Below are 18,418 nucleotides of genomic sequence, written 5' to 3'. Positions count from 1 at the left end.
GGGAAATTTTAAGAACTGGACCTCAGTGACTTTTAATTGAATACCCCTGGTCTAGATCATTTGTACAATCAAGTTATTAGCTCATTGATTAATTATGGTCTAGATCATTTGTACAATCAAGTTATTAGCTCATTGATTAATTATGGTCTAGATCATTTGTACAATCAAGTTATTAGCTCATTGATTAATTATGGTCTAGATCATTTGTACAATCAAGTTATTAGCTCATTGATTAATTATGGTCTAGATCATTTGTACAATCAAGTTATTAGCTCATTGATTAATTATGGTCTAGATCATTTGTACAATCAAGTTATTAGCTCATTGATTAATTATGGTCTAGATCATTTGTACAATCAAGTTATTAGCTCATTGATTAATTATGGTCTAGATCATTTGTACAACTATGTCATTAAGCATACCAATCAGATACATGATGAAAATAATTAACAATGAAATGGCTTTCCTTGTGTAGAGAGAAATGTTCTGTAGTGAAATTTGGCCCATTAACGATGACGTGAAGAGGCTGGAGCGTTAAGCGTATTTGCTGGTGGCGCTAAACGCTCGCTGTGACCTCCAGGCGCACTCAAATCTCCCGCGTGTGAGCGTTCCAACACTAATTCTCACAACACAGGATTGCCAATTGAGTGTGTTCTCCACTAAATTTGGTGGAAAATCATATCAGCCCAGCGCGGCAAATCTACGGACTAGTAACTGGTGGATGTTCTTGTCCAATACAGCGACATTTTTGCATAGCTTCACCTATCACCTGACTGATTCTTTGACCAAATACTTGTAAATATTGCAGTTGGTAATACTCCCTTGCCAGAATCCGAAGGAGAGATATCCGCAGTTCCCTCAATATGGCTGATCATCCCACACACACCGACGTAAGTGTCAACATTCAACACTCCCTGAACGTGCATGTATGTTCGCAAGAGAGGCATACATAACCGACTCCTAAAGATCTGGACCTCCTCTTTCCAATGGTGTTTTTGGTTTTTAGCTGTGATGAATAGTTTTTGAGATACAGAGGTTAAAAGAGACCCCCCATTGGGCTGCCTGACTGCGCCTGAGGGGATAGTCGCGTCCCGTCCCGCGCGCAAGGAAAGGGTTAAAGGTGCAAGGTGAGGTGTACATGCAGTGCCCCTGTAAGAGATGCCCAGAAAGTGAAGAATTATAAGGCAGACTTGGAAATGAGAGGATCAGTGAAGTGATGAGAGCAGGCATTTTAAGCTGATTTGGCCATGTGGAACGATATGATGAGATTGACGGATAAACATTCTGAAATGGAAAACACAGTGCCGGTAAGTACACTAAGGAAGACTAAGGGGAGGCAGTGGCTGAATGGATAGCTTGACGGCGCCGCGTTCAGGACGACACGAGTTCAATCCCCGCCCGGTGCCACCAAGCTGGGATTTTTCAGCCGCCGCCGAGTGGCTTAAAACTACCCACATGCTGTCCAGAAGACCACCTATCAACCCGGACTCTAGATTCTAGGATTAAAGATGAGCTCCGGGAGGGCAGCATGAGCCAATGCAAGATGGCGCCACTATAAACACTTGCCTGCGCCAGAACGGGCTGGGCCGACCATCAGGCCCCGCCGGGAAGAAGCCTTGGGCCGACCATCAGGATCCACCGGGAAGAAGCCTTGGGCCGACCATCAGGATCCACCGGGAAGAAGCCTTGGGCCGACCATCAGGATCCACCGGGAAGAAGCCTGCCAGCGTAATAGGCCATGATGTAAAAAAAAGGGGGGGGGGGGATGAAAAAGGAACTCAAAAGCAATTCAAAGGCAAGTTGTGATGGCAGTGAGACCAAAGAAAACACATTATAGTTGGAAAGTTTGGTTTAGTCGGCGCAACATCTGTGGTCATATGCCGGAGAGAGACAGAAAGGGGAAGGAATTATAGGAGAAGGGAACAGACCCCAGGAGACGGGACACAACCCCGATTAATACCTGGTATCCATTCACTGCTGGGTGGACAGGGGCGTAGAGTATCGGAAAAGCCGCCCAAATTTTTCCACTCCGCCCGGGAATCGAACCTGGGCTCTCTCGGTTGTGAGCCGAGTGTGCTAACCACTGCACCACGAAGCCCTCCATATAATAGAGGAATTAAAAATAGCAGTGTCCATTTCATTGGGTAATCCTTCCTTTTCCATCTAATTGTCTACAGGAAGATGCTTTCAACCAATTATCATTATTATTATTTATCAAACTGTTTCCTTTCTTTACACCAGGGGCCGGATGGGCAACATTGAGAGGTGGGGCGGGCCACTCTCCCGTCACTGGATGCAGGAAAGATTTGAGATCCAGAAGAAAATTGTCAAGCGAATGAGAGAATTTGGTATGCTGACTGTTCTCCCAGCATTCTCGGGCCATGTTCCTAAGGGATTATTAAGGTAATTATTGCTTTATTTTTCCAGTCATCATTGTTATCATTAGGCAGACAGGAGAAGATGGCGCCACTATAAACACTTGCCTGCGCCATGATGGGCTGGGGCCGACTACCATCCAGGCCCGTCAGGAGAGCCTACCGGGGCAACAAGCGTACACGTAAAAAAAAAAAAAAAATGACCATATAAGTTTGTTTATAATAAAACTGGTTTAGACTTTGAAGAAAACCTATCAGCTGATGGCACCTGTACCTCCTTCAGTCTGGGGTTTTGCTTACATGCTCAGCTCTGTATACTGGGTCTCCACGCATGAGAGAGGGGCTTCGTGGTGCAGTGGTTAGCACACTCGGCTCACAACCAAGAGAGCCTGGGTTCGATTCCCGGGCGGAGTGGAAACATTTGGGCGGCTTTTCCGATACCCTACGACCCTGTCCACCCAGCAGTGAATGCGTACCGGGTATTAATCGGGGGTTGTGTCCCGTCTCCTGGGGTCTGTTCCCTTCTCCTATAATTCCTTCCCCTTCTGTCTCTCTCCGGCATATGACCACAGATGTTGCGCCGACTAAACCAAACTTTCCAACTGTTCCCTTCTCCTATAATTCCTTCCCCTTCTGTCTCTCTCCAGCATATGACCACAGATGTTGCGCCCACTAAACCAAACTTTCCAACTGTTCCCTTCTCCTATAATTCCTTCCCCTTCTGTCTCTCTCCGGCATGTGACCACAGATGTTGCGCCGACTAAACCAAACTTTCCAACTTTTCCCTTCTCCTATAATTCCTTCCCCTTCTGTCTCTCTCTCTGGCATATGACCACAGATGTTGCGCCGACTAAACCAAACTTTCCTGCTTTCCACGCATGAGAGATTCATATGTTGAAACTAATAATACATTGATATTTTTATAAAGACAAATTCATGACTATTGTCTTGTACATTATTTATTTATGTATATCATTTATTGAAAAAAATCAATAGGACTTTCTATACTATTAGGCTTTCAGATCCTAATTTTAAGTTTCATAGAGATATATATTACCAGAGTGAAGCAATCTTGTTTGGAAATTTTCATGTTTTAATATGTGTTTTTAGATAATAATGTTGTATGCAGATCCTTCAAATAGTACGGTTTCCAATAGTTTGGTTTCGAATTTATATGGATTATCACGGAACACCTTTTCAGGATTTTTGAATTTCTTGTCGGGAAATTCGAAAATCCTAAAAAAATCTTCTTTGAAAATCCACATAAAACCAAAACCGAACTATTGGAAACCGTACTATTTTTGGGACGCCTGTATATCCCACATTAAAGACTCATTTTACAGACTGTTCCCAGATGCAAATGTGACGAAACTGCCTGCGTGGGGTCACTTCTCTGAACCGTACACGAGGTATGCATTGCGTGGACTTTGTTTTGATATTATTTAAGCTTACCCAGCAGGACACATGCCTTGGTTTATCTTTTGTTGATTTATGTATTTAACCCGGTAGCAGCGACGGGCCAAATTTGTGGCTTTATCGTGTAGCAGCGACGGGCCAAATTTGTGGCTTTACTGTGTAGCAGCGACGGGCCAAATTTGTGGCTTTACCGTGTAGCAGCGACGGGCCAGATTTGTGGCTTTACCGTGTAGCAGCGACGGGCCAAATTTGTGGCTTTACCGTGTAGCAGCGACGGGCCAAATTTGTGGCTTTACCGTGTAGCAGCGACGGGCCAAATTTGTGGCTTTACCGTGTAGCAGCGACGGGCCAAATTTGTGGCTTTACTGTGTAGCAGCGACGGGCCAAATTTGTGGCTTTACCGTGTAGCAGCGACAGGCCAAATTTGTGCCATGATATAAACCCCCCAAAATAGATGATACATAATCTGATCACAAATGCTTTGATATATATTATGAAATGGTTTGTGTGAGGGGTGATTTTTTCTCATTTTTCTCGCTTGGAGGGACCATTAAGAAACATGATCCCCGCTGCTACTGGGTTAAACATCATGACTGAATCTATTGCCATTTCTTGTTTACATCACACTTTTTTCCAACTGTCACTGAATAGAGGAAGGTGGGGTAAGACAGACCACTTAACACGAAAATTAATCTAGAAACCACATGTATATAATTTTTGGGTGCTTCGCGAGTTGTTGTGCTTTGGGATGTTATGCTTAACCCGGTAGCAGCGGGGATCATGTTTCTTAATGGTCCCTCCAAGCGAGAAAAATGAGAAAAAATCACCCCTCACACAAACCATTTCATAATATATATCAAAGCATTTGTGATCAGATTATGTATCATCTATTTTTGGGGGTTTATATCATGGCACAAATTTGGCCCGTCGCTGCTACACGGTAAAGCCACAAATTTGGCCCGTCACTGCTACACGGTAAAGCCACAAATTTGGCCCGTCACTGCTACACGGTAAAGCCACAAATTTGGCCCGTCGCTGCTACACGGTAAAGCCACAAATTTGGCCTGTCGCTGCTACACAGTAAAGCCACAAATTTGGCCCGTCACTGCTACACGGTAAAGCCACAAATTTGGCCCGTCGCTGCTACACAGTAAAGCCACAAATTTGGCCCGTCGCTGCTACACGGTAAAGCCACAAAAATTAATCTAGAAACCACATTTATATAATTTTGGGGTACTTCAGGAGTTGTGGTGTTGTGGGGGGTTATGTTTAAAGTTCACGCCTTGGTCACAGTTTTTAGAGGAAAAGACTGAGACATGAGATTGTACCATGGCCGTATTCCCATTGCAACAAATGTTTGGTCTAGCTGCCTTTGAAAGATATAATAGGGGAATTATTTTGTTTTATATTTTACATGGTTGCAATTAATACTAACTTCATATGAAACTTTATACTAATAACCTGGTATCAGCGACGGGCCAAATTTGTGGCTTTACCATGTAGCAGCGACGGGCCAAATTTGTGGCTTTACCGTGTAGCAGCGACGGGCCAAATTTGTGGCTTTACCGTGTAGCAGCGACGGGACAAATTTGTGGCTTTACCGTGTAGCAGCGACGGGCCAAATTTGTGGCTTTACCGTGTAGCAGCGACGGGCCAAATTTGTGGCTTTACCGTGTAGCAGCGACGGGACAAATTTGTGGCTTTACCGTGTAGCATCGACGGGCCAAATTTGTGGCTTTACCGTGTAGCAGCGACGGGCCAAATTTGTGCCATGATATAAACCTTCAAAAATAGATGATACATAAACCGATCACAAATGCTTTGATATATATTATGAAATGGTTTGTGTGAGGGGTGATTTTTTCTCACTATTCTTGCTTAGAGGGACCATTAAGAAACATGATCCCCGCAGATACCAGGTTAAGGATAATATTTTATTTGTACCGTAGTTATTTCTCCAAAATTGATTAAAACAATTGTTTACTCCTACAGAACCTATTTCCTGGACCCAAAGGACCCTCTCTTTGTGAAAATTGGGAAAGAATTCATAAGAAAGGTAAGATATTCAGCAAAAGTCCTTTAATCTGGGATGATGCAAGGGGTCATGGACACTCGGGATTATCAGATTTTCCAGAGTACCCAGAAGTGACCCCAGGTATCAGGACACCTCTCCTCCCGAAACTGACCTATCTTTCGGCCACCTCTTTGGATTCTTTTTAGGAGCAGCGAGTAGCGGGCTTTTTTTTATTAATGTTTACTTTTTTGTGCCCTTGAGCTGTCTCCTTTGCTGTAAAAAAAAAAAAAAAAAAAAAGAACCTTCACACTTCAAAACTCACAGCCAGCACACAGACACAGCCACGGACCCCAGCACTTAGGAAGATGCTGTCGCTGCCTCCTCCACCAAGTGCTGCACAGCTGGCCTCTCTCCGCAGAACACTAAGCAGGCGTACACACACATATACACATACAGTTGGCATCACTAAAACCTCGCTCACTTCAGCCGGATCTGCCTCGCCAGTGTTCTTGTTGGTGACACCTGCCAACTCCTACAGGGTGACAACTTGCTGTGATTGGCTATGTCCCCTCAGAGCTCTGCCCACGTGACCTGCCATGCCCTATCCTACCCCTTCTCTCTCTCTCTCTCTCTCTCTCTCTCTCTCTCTCTCTTATTCATACACGCACGCACACACAAACGAACAAAAAAACAAACACGAGGAGAGAGAGAGAGAGAGAGAGAGAGAGAGAGAGATAGAAAGAGAGAGAGAGAGAGAGAGAGAGAGAGAGAGAGGTTGGAGGAGACTGGTCATGGGTGGATGGAGGGGCGCTGAGCATATTAAGAATACTCCACAAAAGATGTTTTTTATTTTTCTCATACAAAGTTATAGTGTTGCAGTTTTCAGCTGTGTTTATATTACTATTTCAGGTAATCTTAGAAATGGGCACAGACCACCTCTACCTCAGTGACCCATTCAATGAAATGACCCCAGCAACATCCAACCTAACTTATTTGGCAGACGTCAGCCGCTCCATATATAGATCACTTACTAAAGGTGACCCACAGGCAATCTGGTGAGTACACGCAGAAATTAAACCAAGTACAGGTAACTCTCAATTTACGCGAGTATTGTGTCCTTGAGGAGGTCGCGTAAATCAAAAACAATGTAAATCAAACAAGAGGTAGGTTTGTACCTTTATTGCCTACTGTATCACTCTGACTCCTCTCCCTGTCGTGGTTCCTCCTCGGGCTGCCCTTCCCCTCGTGGTAGCACAGCAGCGAGGGTGTTGTTGTTGTTGAGTAGCGTGGCAGCGTGGGTACTGTATTGTTGCTCAAGTGGCGCGCGGGAAGAACTGAGCTCAGCTGTGTGGTCGCGGCGCCGTGTGAGTCCAGTTGCGTGAGACATCTGGTGGCCACTCCATAAAATATCGCATATAAGTGAAAAAATGTGTAAATCAAACATTTGGATTTTGGACCCCACGTTATTTCAAAAACACGTAAACCAAACTCGTGTAAATCGAGAGTTACCTGCATAGAGACAGGACCACATGAGTGTAGTTCAGATCCTACAAACTACAACTAGGCAAATACACATAGTCACACACTCCTACACATACTTCTTATATTTCTTTACTTTCCAGGGTGACTCAGGGCTGGATGTTTTTCAGCGATGAGGACTTTTGGCAAAAACCTCAGGCAAAGGCATATCTTACTTCAGTCCCTCAGGTGAGAGAGTGAGTGAGTGAGTGAGTGATTGTGGAGCATCCATTGGCAATATCAGAGTCATTGACCTTGTTTTTTGTCAGTGATGCAGTAATCCTTGTAGATTCACTGAAGGTTATGATGATGGCCCTCAAGGCATTGCACAAGGGGGAGAAGCCCTTGGAAGTTCAGGTCTCCTAGGCCAAGACCAAGGTACAGGTGTTTGGAGGCTTGCTAGATGAACATAAGAACATAAGAACATAGGAGTCTGCTGGAGGCCGGTAGGTTTGTACAAGTCAACTCCTTTGAACCTAAGCTCCCATGTATCTAACCCCACCTAATATCACTATCCATGAATTTATCTAATCTATTTTTGAATGTGACAATTGTATTGGCACTCACCAAGAGGTTGCAGAAAGAAATTGAGGAAGGTGTCTCAGAAATACAGCTCTTCTTTTTTTTTTACGTGTCAGCCTATAGTGCCGGTAGGCTTTCTTGAGGGGCCTGGATGGTAGTCGGCCCCAGCCCGTCATGGCGCAGGCAAGTGTTTATAGTGGCGCCATCTTCTCTTGGCTCATGCTGCCCCCGGAACTCGTTCTTGACTCACTTGGACGGTTTCCTCTAGAGTCTGGGTTGATGGGTGGTCCTCAGGACAGCATGTGGGTAGTCTTAACCCCTTCAACACGAGGACGCATATATTGCATCCTTGTGTGCCCTGTACCATATCCGAGGACGCGCATATTGGGTCCTGGCTTGCTTTAGCCAATATATGAGTTGTTTTATCTCGATATTTATGCTTAGATCTCAAAATTATCAATTAATTTATGTTTCTTTATGTGCACCATTTAATTCTGCATGTTTTCATATATAATACATGATGATTGTGTTGAGTTTATGGCTGAAAACTTGTTATATTCAATAGCGACATTTGAAATTTGGCGCGCGCTGCAATCCCAGATATGGTGCGGGGTGCTGTTTTGGCCCGGCCATAGTGAGTTTCTTTATGTGCACCATTTAATTCTGCATGTTTTCATATATAATACATGATGATTATGTTGAGTTTATGGCTGAAAACTTGTTATATTCAATAGCGACATTTGAAATTTAGCGCGCTTGGCGATCCTGGATACAGCGCGGGGCACTGTTTTGGCCCGGCCGTAGTGAAGGGGTTAAGCAACTCGGCGGTGACTGAAAAATCCCAGGTGTTAGCGACAGATTCGAACTTGCGTCGTCCATCACGCGGTGAATGCGGGGCCCGCACGCTAACCACTCAGCCACCGCCTACAGCTTTTCTCTTACATGAACCTGGAGATGACCTCGAAAAGGAGTAAGTTCAAACCAAAACTATTGGTGACATTAAAGCTAAACTTGATAACTGAGATTTGGAGACAGGACCCTTTGACAGTGAGTGTAGCTTACCTTTCATATAGGGGGCTTCGTGGTGCAGTGGTTAGCACACTCAGCTCACAACCGAGAGAGCCCGGGTTCGATTCCCGGGCGGGGTGGAAAAATTTGGGCGCCTTTTCTGATACCCTACGCCCCTGTCCACCCAGCAGTGAATGGGTACCAGGTATTAATCAGGGGTTGTGTCCCGTCTCCTGGGGTCTGTTCCCTTCTCCTATAATTCCTTCCCCTTCTGTCTCTCTCCGGCATATGACCACAGATGTTACGCCGACTAAACAAAACTTTCCAACTTTTCCTTTTCCAATACCCTACGCCCCTGTCCACCCAGCAGTGAATGGGTACCAGGTATTAATCGGGGGTTGTGTCCCGTCTCCTGGGGTCTGTTCCCTTCTCCTATAATTCCTTCCCCTTCTGTCTCTCTCTGGCATATGACCACAGATGTTGCGCCGACTAAACAAAACTTTCCAACTTTTCCTTTTCCAATACCCTACGCCCCTGTCCACCCAGCAGTGAATGGGTACCAGGTATTAATCGGGGGTTGTGTCCCGTCTCCTGGGGTCTGTTCCCTTCTCCTATAATTCCTTCCCCTTCTGTCTCTCTCCGGTATATGACCACAGATGTTGCGCCGACTAAACGAAACTTTCCAACTTTTCCTTTTCCAATACCCTACGCCCCTGTCCACCCAGCAGTGAATAGGTACCAGGTATTAATCGGGGGTTGTGTCTCGTCTCCTGGGGTCTGTTCCCTTCTCCTATAATTCCTTCCCCTTCTGTCTCTCTCCGGCATATGACCACAGATGTTGTACCGACTAAACCAAACTTTCCAACTTCATATATCACAACTAGGTAAATACAACCAAATAAATACATAGTTTTTTTTTCTTTTCCAGGGCAAGATGTTGGTCCTTGATTTAGCCGCAGAAGTTTACCCTCAGTATGAACGCCTGGAGAGTTTCTATGGGCAGCCTTTTGTCTTCTGTTTACTGAACAACTATGGAGGAGTGAGAGGTCTCTTTGGCAACGTTGGAATTCTTATGAAGGTGAGACAAAATTCTTAAAAAAAAGTATATCGTAATTATTCATTTCACCGATTGCGATGAGATACTGAGTAGGCAAGGACAAGGGAACGCATCACTAACAAACTATTATATTTGTTTTACGGTAAAGATGGATGGCTACAGGGGAAAAATTACGAGGGCCTTAGTTAACCCGGTAGCAGCGGGGATCATGTTTCTTAATGGTCCCTCTAAGCGAGAAAAATGAGAAAAAATCACCCCTCACACAAACCATTTCATAATATATATCAAAGCATTTGTGATCAGTTTATGTATCATCTATTTTGGGGGTTTATATCATGGCACAAATTTGGCCCATCGCTGCTACACGGTAAAGCCACAAATTTGGCCCGTTGCTGCTACACGGTAAAGCCACAAATTTGGCCCGTTGCTGCTACACGGTAAAGCCACAAATTTGGCCCGTCGCTGCTACACGGTAAAGCCACAAATTTGGCCCGTCGCTGCTACACGGTAAAGCCACAAATTTGGCCTGTCACTGCTACACGGTAAAGCCACAAATTTGGCCCGTCGCTGCTACCGGGTTAAATTCTTCCACAATGTTGCCTCTCTATCTTCTAATGATATTTTCACGCTGACTGCTCTTCTTAACTTTATAACTGCATGCCTCCCCCCATCCTGCAGCCCCACAGCATCCAGCATTCTACATTAACTTATCTCTATACTGTTGAAATCCCTTAAATTTGATAAGAAAGTGTTCAAAGATTATTGCATATTATATTATATTATGCTATTATACTATAGAATGTCTGCCCTATCCTCTTCAGATGTATGGAAAAAATTTTATGTAAAGACAACTGATCAAGAGATAAGTAATGATTAGGCTTATAAGCATCTAACTTAGGAAACAAACTTTTATTTTATATTTTATTGTGTTTCAAATATTGTCGGGGGGCTTCGTGGTGCAGTGGTTAGCACACTCGGCTCACAACCGAGAGAGCCCGGGTTCGATTCCCTGGCGGAGTGGAAAAATTTGGGCGGCTTTTCCGATACCCTACGCCCCTGTCCACCCAGCAGTGAATGGGTACCAGGTATTAATCGGGGGTTGTGTCCCGTCTCCTGGGGTCTGTTCCCTTCTATAATTCCTTCCCCTTCTGTCTCTCTCCGGCATATGACCACAGATGTTGCGCCGACTAAACGAAACTCTCCAACTTTTCCTTTTCCGATACCCTACGCCCCTGTCCACCCAGCAGTGAATGGGTACCAGGTATTAATCGGGGGTTGTGTCCCGTCTCCTGGGGTCTGTTCCCTTCTATAATTCCTTCCCCTTCTGTCTCTCTCTCCGGCATATGACCACATGTTGCGCCGACTAAACGAAACTTACCAACTCTTTCAAATATTGTCAATTCATATGTTACAGAACCTGCAGGAGGCACAGCAGTATCCCAACTCCAGCATGGTTGGGACAGGCATGACTCCAGAAGGCATTGGGTCAAATTATGTAATATTTGATCTTATGTCCGAAATGTCCTGGAGAAGCAATATAGAAAATGTGGCAGAATGGTAAGTACATTCTTAGATATCTTTGTATTCATCATCATCATTAGTGCTGGCAACTTCCTTCTGCTGCTCAACTCTTTAACCTGTCCGCTGCGATTGGCACGGATTTCGCCTTCACTGGTAGCCTGGTAACATACACTCCCAAGTCTTTCTCTGCCTCTGTGGTGGATAGAGGAGTGTTTCCCATGTGGTATTGGTGTGCTGGATATCCCTTCACTGGTAGCCTGGTAACATACACTCCCAGGTCTTTCTCTGCCTCTGTGGTGGATAGTGGAGTGTTTCCCATGTGGTATTGGTGTGCTGGATATCCCTTCACTGGTAGCCTGGTAACATACACTCCCAGGTCTTTCTCTGCCTCTGTGGTGGATAGTGGAGTGTTCCCCATGTGGTATTGGTGTGCTGGATATCCTCTCCCAAGGTGCAGGACTTTACATTTTTCTTCATTGAATTGTAGCAGCCACTTTTTGATCCATTCCTGTAGCTTGGTGATGTCTGACTGTAGGAAATCCACAGTCAAGAGGTTAACTAAAGACTAACACAAGAGAGAGAGAGAGAGAGAGAGAGAGAGAGAGAGAGAGAGAGAGAGAGAGAGAGAGAGATTATTGATCAGTCACTCTTATCATCCATTTATCTATTCATCACTTTATTTATTTTTTATTTTTTATTTTTATTTATTTTTTATTTTTTTTACGTTGCGGCCTAATGCACCAGTAGGCTTCTTCCCAGTGGGGCCTGATGGTCGCCCCAGCCCGTTATGGTGCAGGCGAGTGTTTACAGTGGCGCCATCTTGTATGATATTAATCCATGCCCTTGTTTGCCTCCAGGGCGGTCCAGTACTCTAGGAGGAGATATGGAGCTCGAAATAAGAAGTTAGAAGAGGCGTGGAAGCTGCTGCTGGTTAGTCCTTTAGATTTAAGAAAATTGAATCTCTCATAAGAAAATTAGTTTTTGTGTATGTAAAAAAGGGCATTGATAACATTATATAAAATGCCCCTTTTAACAATTCACATCTGGGTATTTGCAAGATACAGTAGAATTGAACTGCTATACATTTTGCCTTATAAACCATGATTTTTTTTTCTTCAATGTAAACAGAAAAGAAAACAAAGAGACTAAAATACAATTGTGTGTGTGTGTGTGTGTGTGTGTGTGTGTGTGTGTGTGTGTGTGTTTACCTAGTTGTGACATACAGGAAAAGAGCTACACTCGCGCTGTCCCATCTCCATATCCTCTCTTATCCAACTTTTCCTTAAAATCACGAATGTATCTTGCACAAACCACCTCCTCCTCCAGTCCACTCCACAGCTCAATGCTTCTGTTTGGGAAGCTAAACTTTTCCACATCTCGCCTACACGTGGTCGCCCTCAACTTCTTTCCATGTCCTCTCGTTTCTCTCTTGTGTAGGTGAGATGTGAAAAAGTTTAGCGTCCCAAACAGAAGCATTGAGCTATGGAATGGACTGGAGGAGGAGGTGGTTTGTGCAAGAAACATTCATGATTTTAAGGAAAAGTTGGATAAGAGCGGATATGGAGACGGGACAGCGCGAGTGTAGCTCTTTTCCTGTATGTCACAACTAGGTAAATACACACACACACACACACACACATACACACACACACACACTAGGAACACAAGAGGACATAGTAAAACATTGAGGAAGGGAAGATGCTTGAGAGACATTAAGAAATATAGCTTCCCGCAAAGAAATATAGAGGCTTGGAACAGACTAAGTGAGGATATCGTATCAGCGAGGAGTGTGCAAAGCTTGAAGGGAAAGTTGGATAAATGCAGATACGGAGACGGGACCACATGAGCGTAAACCCCAGGCCAGGTAAAATCACAACTAGGTAAATACACACACACACACACACACACACACACACACACATTTTCATGGTATATTATCTTTCAGGCGAGCATCTACAATTGTTCTCAGCCGATCAGGTTTCATGGACGATTCATTCCGTTGATGAGGCGACCCACCCTGAGGCCAAAAACAAAGGTAAGATGTATGCCTTGCAAATAACGCACAGGATATTAGCACTGTTACAATGACGACATTTGCTATTTTCTTTTATTTTTATTATTATTTTTTTTTTTCAGTAAACAACTTTTTTTTTTTGTTTTTTTTTGTTTTTGTGTGTGTGTGTGTACGCCTGTAGTGCCGATGGGCTTTTCTTGAGGGGCCTGGATGGTAGTCAGCCCCAGCCCATATTGGCACAGGCAAGTGTTTATAGTGGCGCCATCTTCTCTTGGCTCATGCTGCCCCCCGGAACTCCTTGATTCACTTGGACGGTTTCCTCTAGAGTCCGGGTTGATGGGTGGTCTTCAGGGCACTATGTGGGTAGTTTTAAGCCACTCGGCGGTGACTGAAAAATCCCAGGTGGTAGCATGGGGATTCGAACTCGCGTCGTCCATCACACGGTGAATGTAGGCCCAGCACGCTACCACTCAGCCACCGCCTACCCAATCAGCCACTGTGAACATGTGTTATGCTACAAGTCTTAATAGTCAGGCTATAAAAAATTAGTGATTAATAGCATTGATAGTATTTGGGTAGGCGGTGGCTGAGTGGTAGTGTGCGTTTACAGAAGACACAGGTCATGTCGGGTGTGGTGGTGGGGATGAGGGGAAGGGAGGGGGCGGAGCGCATAACAGGGAGAAGGGTCACCGGAAAATTCCAAGCCGCTCGCCCCTCAGCCACTCCTTATTTTCCAGCCGGCCACGCGACTGTTGGTGGTAGCAAGTGCAAATCGGTTCACGGGTAGAGAAAGTCATATCCGCCAGGGTTACGAAGTCATGGGCACCAACAGAACACAAAGAAAAGGTGTTTGTGTGTGTATGCATTTGTGTGAATTTTGTGAGGTGTGGGTGACTTAGGTGTTGATGTATACGTGTGGAACAATGTGTAAATGGAATGTATATCAGGACAAGGACAGACACTCAAAGAAAAACAAATACAACAGTTAAACATTGAAGACGCACAAAACAGGCAGACGAGGGAAATACACTTAGTAGTCTGTGTTTGTTGCGCCCATCTTCTAAGTATCACTGAGGGGAAGGAGCATGAAATTTGAGAGGTGACTACTACATCTCAAGGGCTCACCTAACATCACCACTAGTGTTTAATGTTTCTTTTCTCTTCCTAACAACATGACGTGAAGGAGCGCCGATCGAAGTGGATGACTGGGGAGAGGGCGGGGTCTTGCATCCATCCTCCATCTTGTACGGGGGTGTGTGTGATCTTCCTTAACTATGAACATTTTTTTTTTTTCAGATTTGGTACTTCCTGAAAGACTTAGTAATGGCGTGGGACCTTCTGATTCACACAGCTAAAGGACATCAAAGAAACCGAAATATCTGTGAAATTAAGAGACACGGCCTGAATGTGACTGCAGCAAGAGATCGTAATGAAATCCTGCTGCCATTAAGTGGATTCAAACCCTCTGGAAATGAAAGCCGAGTTCAAAAGAAAAAGAACCAAAAGTGCAGAGGTCAGACTAAAGGAAAGAAAAGAACATATGACAGTGATGGACACGTTTTAAAGGAAGAGCTTGATTTATTTGACGAAGAGACATACAAGTACGATCTGGTAGAAGTAACGCGGGAACTGATGCAGGTATGTTGTTAAGATTATGTGCTCTTGTCTCCTTGCAGTCTGTTCTAATGTCTCTTCTCAGAACTCCTCATAGGGTCACCACTTAACCCCTTCACTACAGCTGGGCCAAAACAGAGCCCCGCGCCGTATCCGAGATCACAGCGCGCACCAAATTTCAAATGTCGCTATTGAATATTACAAGTTTTCAGCCATAAACTCAACATAATTATCACGTATTATATATGAAAACATGCAGAATTAAATGGTGCACATAAAGAAACTCACTACGGCCGGGCCAAAACAGAGCCCCGCGCCATATCCGAGATCACAACGCGCACCAAATTTCAAATGTCGCTATTGAATATAACAAGTTTTCACCCATAAACTCAACATAATCATCATGTATTATATATGAAAACATGCAGAATTAAATGGTGCACATAAAGAAACTCACTACGGCCGGGCCAAAACAGAGCCCCGCGCCGTATCCGAGATCACAGCGCGCACCAAATTTCAAATGTCGCTATTGAATATTACAAGTTTTCAGCCATAAACTCAACATAATCATCATGTATTATATATGAAAACATGCAGAATTAAATGGTGCACATAGAGAGACATAAATTAATTGATAGTTTTGAGATGTAAGCATAAATATAGAGATAAAATAACTCTTATATTGGCTAAAGCGAGCCAGGACGCAGTATACACGTCCTCGGATATGGTACGGGGCACGCAAGGACACAGTATAAGCGTCCTTGTGTTGAAGGGGTTAACCCAGTAGCAGCAGGGATCATGTTTCTTAATGGTCCCTCCAAGCGAGAAAAATGAGGAAAAATCACCCCTCACACAAACCATTTCATAATATATATCGAAGCATTTATGATCAGTTTATGTATCGTCTATTTTTGGGGGTTTATATCATGGCACAAATTTGGCCCGTCGCTGCTACACGGTAAAGCCACAAATTTGGCCCGTCGCTGCTACACGGTAAAGCCACAAATTTGGCCCGTCGCTGCTACACGGTAAAGCCACAAATTTGGCCCGTCGCTGCTACACGGTAAAGCCACAAATTTGGCCCGTCGCTGGTACTGGGTTAAGGATCATTTTGGATAACTTGAGTAAAGTATCTTTTTTTTAATCATAGGAGTTGTAATTCATGTACCTGGCAATTCAGATGTGACTTTTATGCACTTAACAATAACACATCTTTGTATGGAAACTTTACAGATAGCTGCTGCAACCCTCATCAAGAGACTCATCACCAGTTACAGAAATGGAGATGTTCCTGCAGTTGAGTAAGTATTTATTTATTTATTTATTTTTTTTTTTCGTGTACGCCAATAGCACTGGTAGGCTCTCTTGAGGGGCCTCAGTGGTAGTCGTCCCCAGCCCGTCATGGCGCAGGCAAGTGTTTATAGTGGCGCCATCTTCTCTCGGCTCATGCTGCCCCCCGGAACTCCTTCTCGATTCACTTGGACGGTTTCCTTTAGAGTCCGGGTTGATGGGTGGTCTTCAGGACAGCATGTGGGTAGTTTTAAGCCACTCGGCGGTGAATGAAAAATCCGAGGTGGTAGCGTGGGGATTCGAACTCGCGTCGTCCATCGTGCGGTGAATGTGGGGCCAGCACGCTACCACTCAGCCACCGCCTACCCAGTATACAGGTACCTCTCAATTTACGTGAGTATTGTGGCGCGCAGGAAGAAATGAGCTCAGCTGTGTGAGTCCAGTTGTGTGAGACATCTGGTGGCCACTCCATAAAATATTGCTTATAAGTGAAAAAAAACGTGCAAATTAAACATTTATTTGGGTTTTGGTCCCCGCGTTATTTCAAAAAGACATAAACCAAACTCGCGGAAATCAAGTTACCTGTACCACAAATATCCAATGAGGGGAGGTGACACGAGAAAAATTGTGCTTTGGGGTCACACTGGCAAAACTGAGAAGCAAATACCACAGTGTACCCAAATTCCTTACATGTTTTCTCTCATTCATTGCTATATGGCCATTATAAATGTATGAAAAAAAATCCATGTATGCAGTCAAACCTCTGTTACAAGGGCCTTAGTTAACCCAGTAGCAGCGGGGATCATGTTTCTTAATGGTCCCTCCAAGCGAGAAAAATGAGAAAAAATCACCCCTCACACAAACCATTTCATAATATATATCAAAGCATTTGTGATCAGATTATGTATCATCTATTTTGGGGGGTTTATATCATGGCACAAATTTGGCCTGTCGCTGCTACATGGTGAAGCCACAAATTTGGCCCGTCGCTGCTACCGGGTTAAAAATCATTTATTAATCCTTAGTTGTCCTGTCTCCAATCTATATTTGTCCAGCTTTTTCTTCATTTTATGGAGTCTTCGTGGTGCAGTGGTTAGCACACTCAGCTGACAACCGAGAGCCCAGGTTCGATTCCCAGGCGGAGTGAAAAAATTTGGGTGGCTTTTCTGATACCCTACGCCCCTGTCCACCCAGCAGTGAATGGGTACCAGGTATTAATCGGGGGTTGTGTCCCGTCTCCTGGGGTCTGTTCCCTTCTCCTGTAATTCCTTCCCCACCTGGCTCTCTCCGGCATATGACCACAGATGTTGCGCCGACTAAACAAAACCTTCCAACTTTTCCTTTTACAATACCCTACGCCCCTGTCCACCCAGCAGTGAATGGGTACCAGGTATTAATCGAGGGTTGTGTCCCGTCTCCTGGGGTCTGTTCCCTTCTCCTTTAATTCCTTCCCCTCCTGTCCCTCTCCGGCATATGACCACAGATGTTGCGCTGACTAAACGAAACTTTCCTTTTCATATCTAACCTTTCTTGACTTTCGAACTCTTATTTTTCTCTTGTAAAATGAGATCACCCTTTCTCTTGTCCCTCCCTCTGTACCACCATGCTTACACAAACTGATCCAAGGTACTTAAACTCAAGTGATGATGCAGTTTTTCTTTCATTTCAGGATCCACAGCATTCAACTACAAGACCTCATAAAGGACATGGATATACTTCTTGGGAGTAATCCTGTTTACCTTTTGGGAAGCTGGCTCCAGAGTGCATCCGTTTGGGCTAATGATACAAAGGTAAATATGTCTTCCCTCCCCCCCACCATTCCATTCCATTCCTACTCTGTTTCTCAGTTCTGTATTTTTATTTTATCTATTTATTTATTTATTTTTTTACGTCTATGCCTATAGCTCCGGTAGGCTTGCTTGAGGGGCCTGGATGGTGTTCGTCCCCAGCCCGTCATGGCGCAGGCAAGTGTTTATAGTGGCGCCATCTTCTCTTGGCTCATACTGTCCCCCCGAAAATCCTTCTTGATTCACTTGGACGGTTTCCTCTCGAGTCCGGGTTGATGGGTG

General features: G+C 44.5%; 1 protein-coding gene across 5 annotated transcripts in view; it reads left to right on the top strand.

The window, feature by feature from the left end:
- Positions 1-18,418, top strand: part of LOC126994480 (alpha-N-acetylglucosaminidase-like) — a 59,605-nt gene that overhangs the window by 13,872 nt on the left and 27,315 nt on the right. For 4 of the 5 annotated variants that reach the window (XR_007749198.1, XR_007749197.1, XR_007749200.1 and 1 more), the window contains exons 7-18: positions 2,242-2,403; positions 3,719-3,784; positions 5,784-5,847; positions 6,715-6,860; positions 7,428-7,512; positions 9,782-9,931; positions 11,325-11,467; positions 12,289-12,361; positions 13,377-13,466; positions 14,742-15,083; positions 16,293-16,360; positions 18,019-18,139. Coding sequence is in view for 1 of the 5 variants with exons in the window: in XM_050853797.1 (XP_050709754.1) it covers positions 2,242-2,403; positions 3,719-3,784; positions 5,784-5,847; positions 6,715-6,860; positions 7,428-7,512; positions 9,782-9,931; positions 11,325-11,467; positions 12,289-12,361; positions 13,377-13,466; positions 14,742-15,083; positions 16,293-16,360; positions 18,019-18,139 (1,510 nt within the window). In the remaining 4 variants the exon portion in view is untranslated. The remainder of the gene's footprint in view (positions 1-2,241; positions 2,404-3,718; positions 3,785-5,783; positions 5,848-6,714; positions 6,861-7,427; positions 7,513-9,781; positions 9,932-11,324; positions 11,468-12,288; positions 12,362-13,376; positions 13,467-14,741; positions 15,084-16,292; positions 16,361-18,018; positions 18,140-18,418) is intronic. The other variant, XR_007749199.1, reaches the window with a different exon arrangement.

This window comes from Eriocheir sinensis, unplaced genomic scaffold (genome assembly GCF_024679095.1).
Source record: "Eriocheir sinensis breed Jianghai 21 unplaced genomic scaffold, ASM2467909v1 Scaffold800, whole genome shotgun sequence".
In the NCBI taxonomy this organism is placed as follows: Eukaryota; Metazoa; Arthropoda; class Malacostraca; order Decapoda; family Varunidae; genus Eriocheir; species Eriocheir sinensis.
Note: the sequence above shows the minus strand (reverse complement) of the source record. Positions and strands in the feature narration are given on the sequence as shown.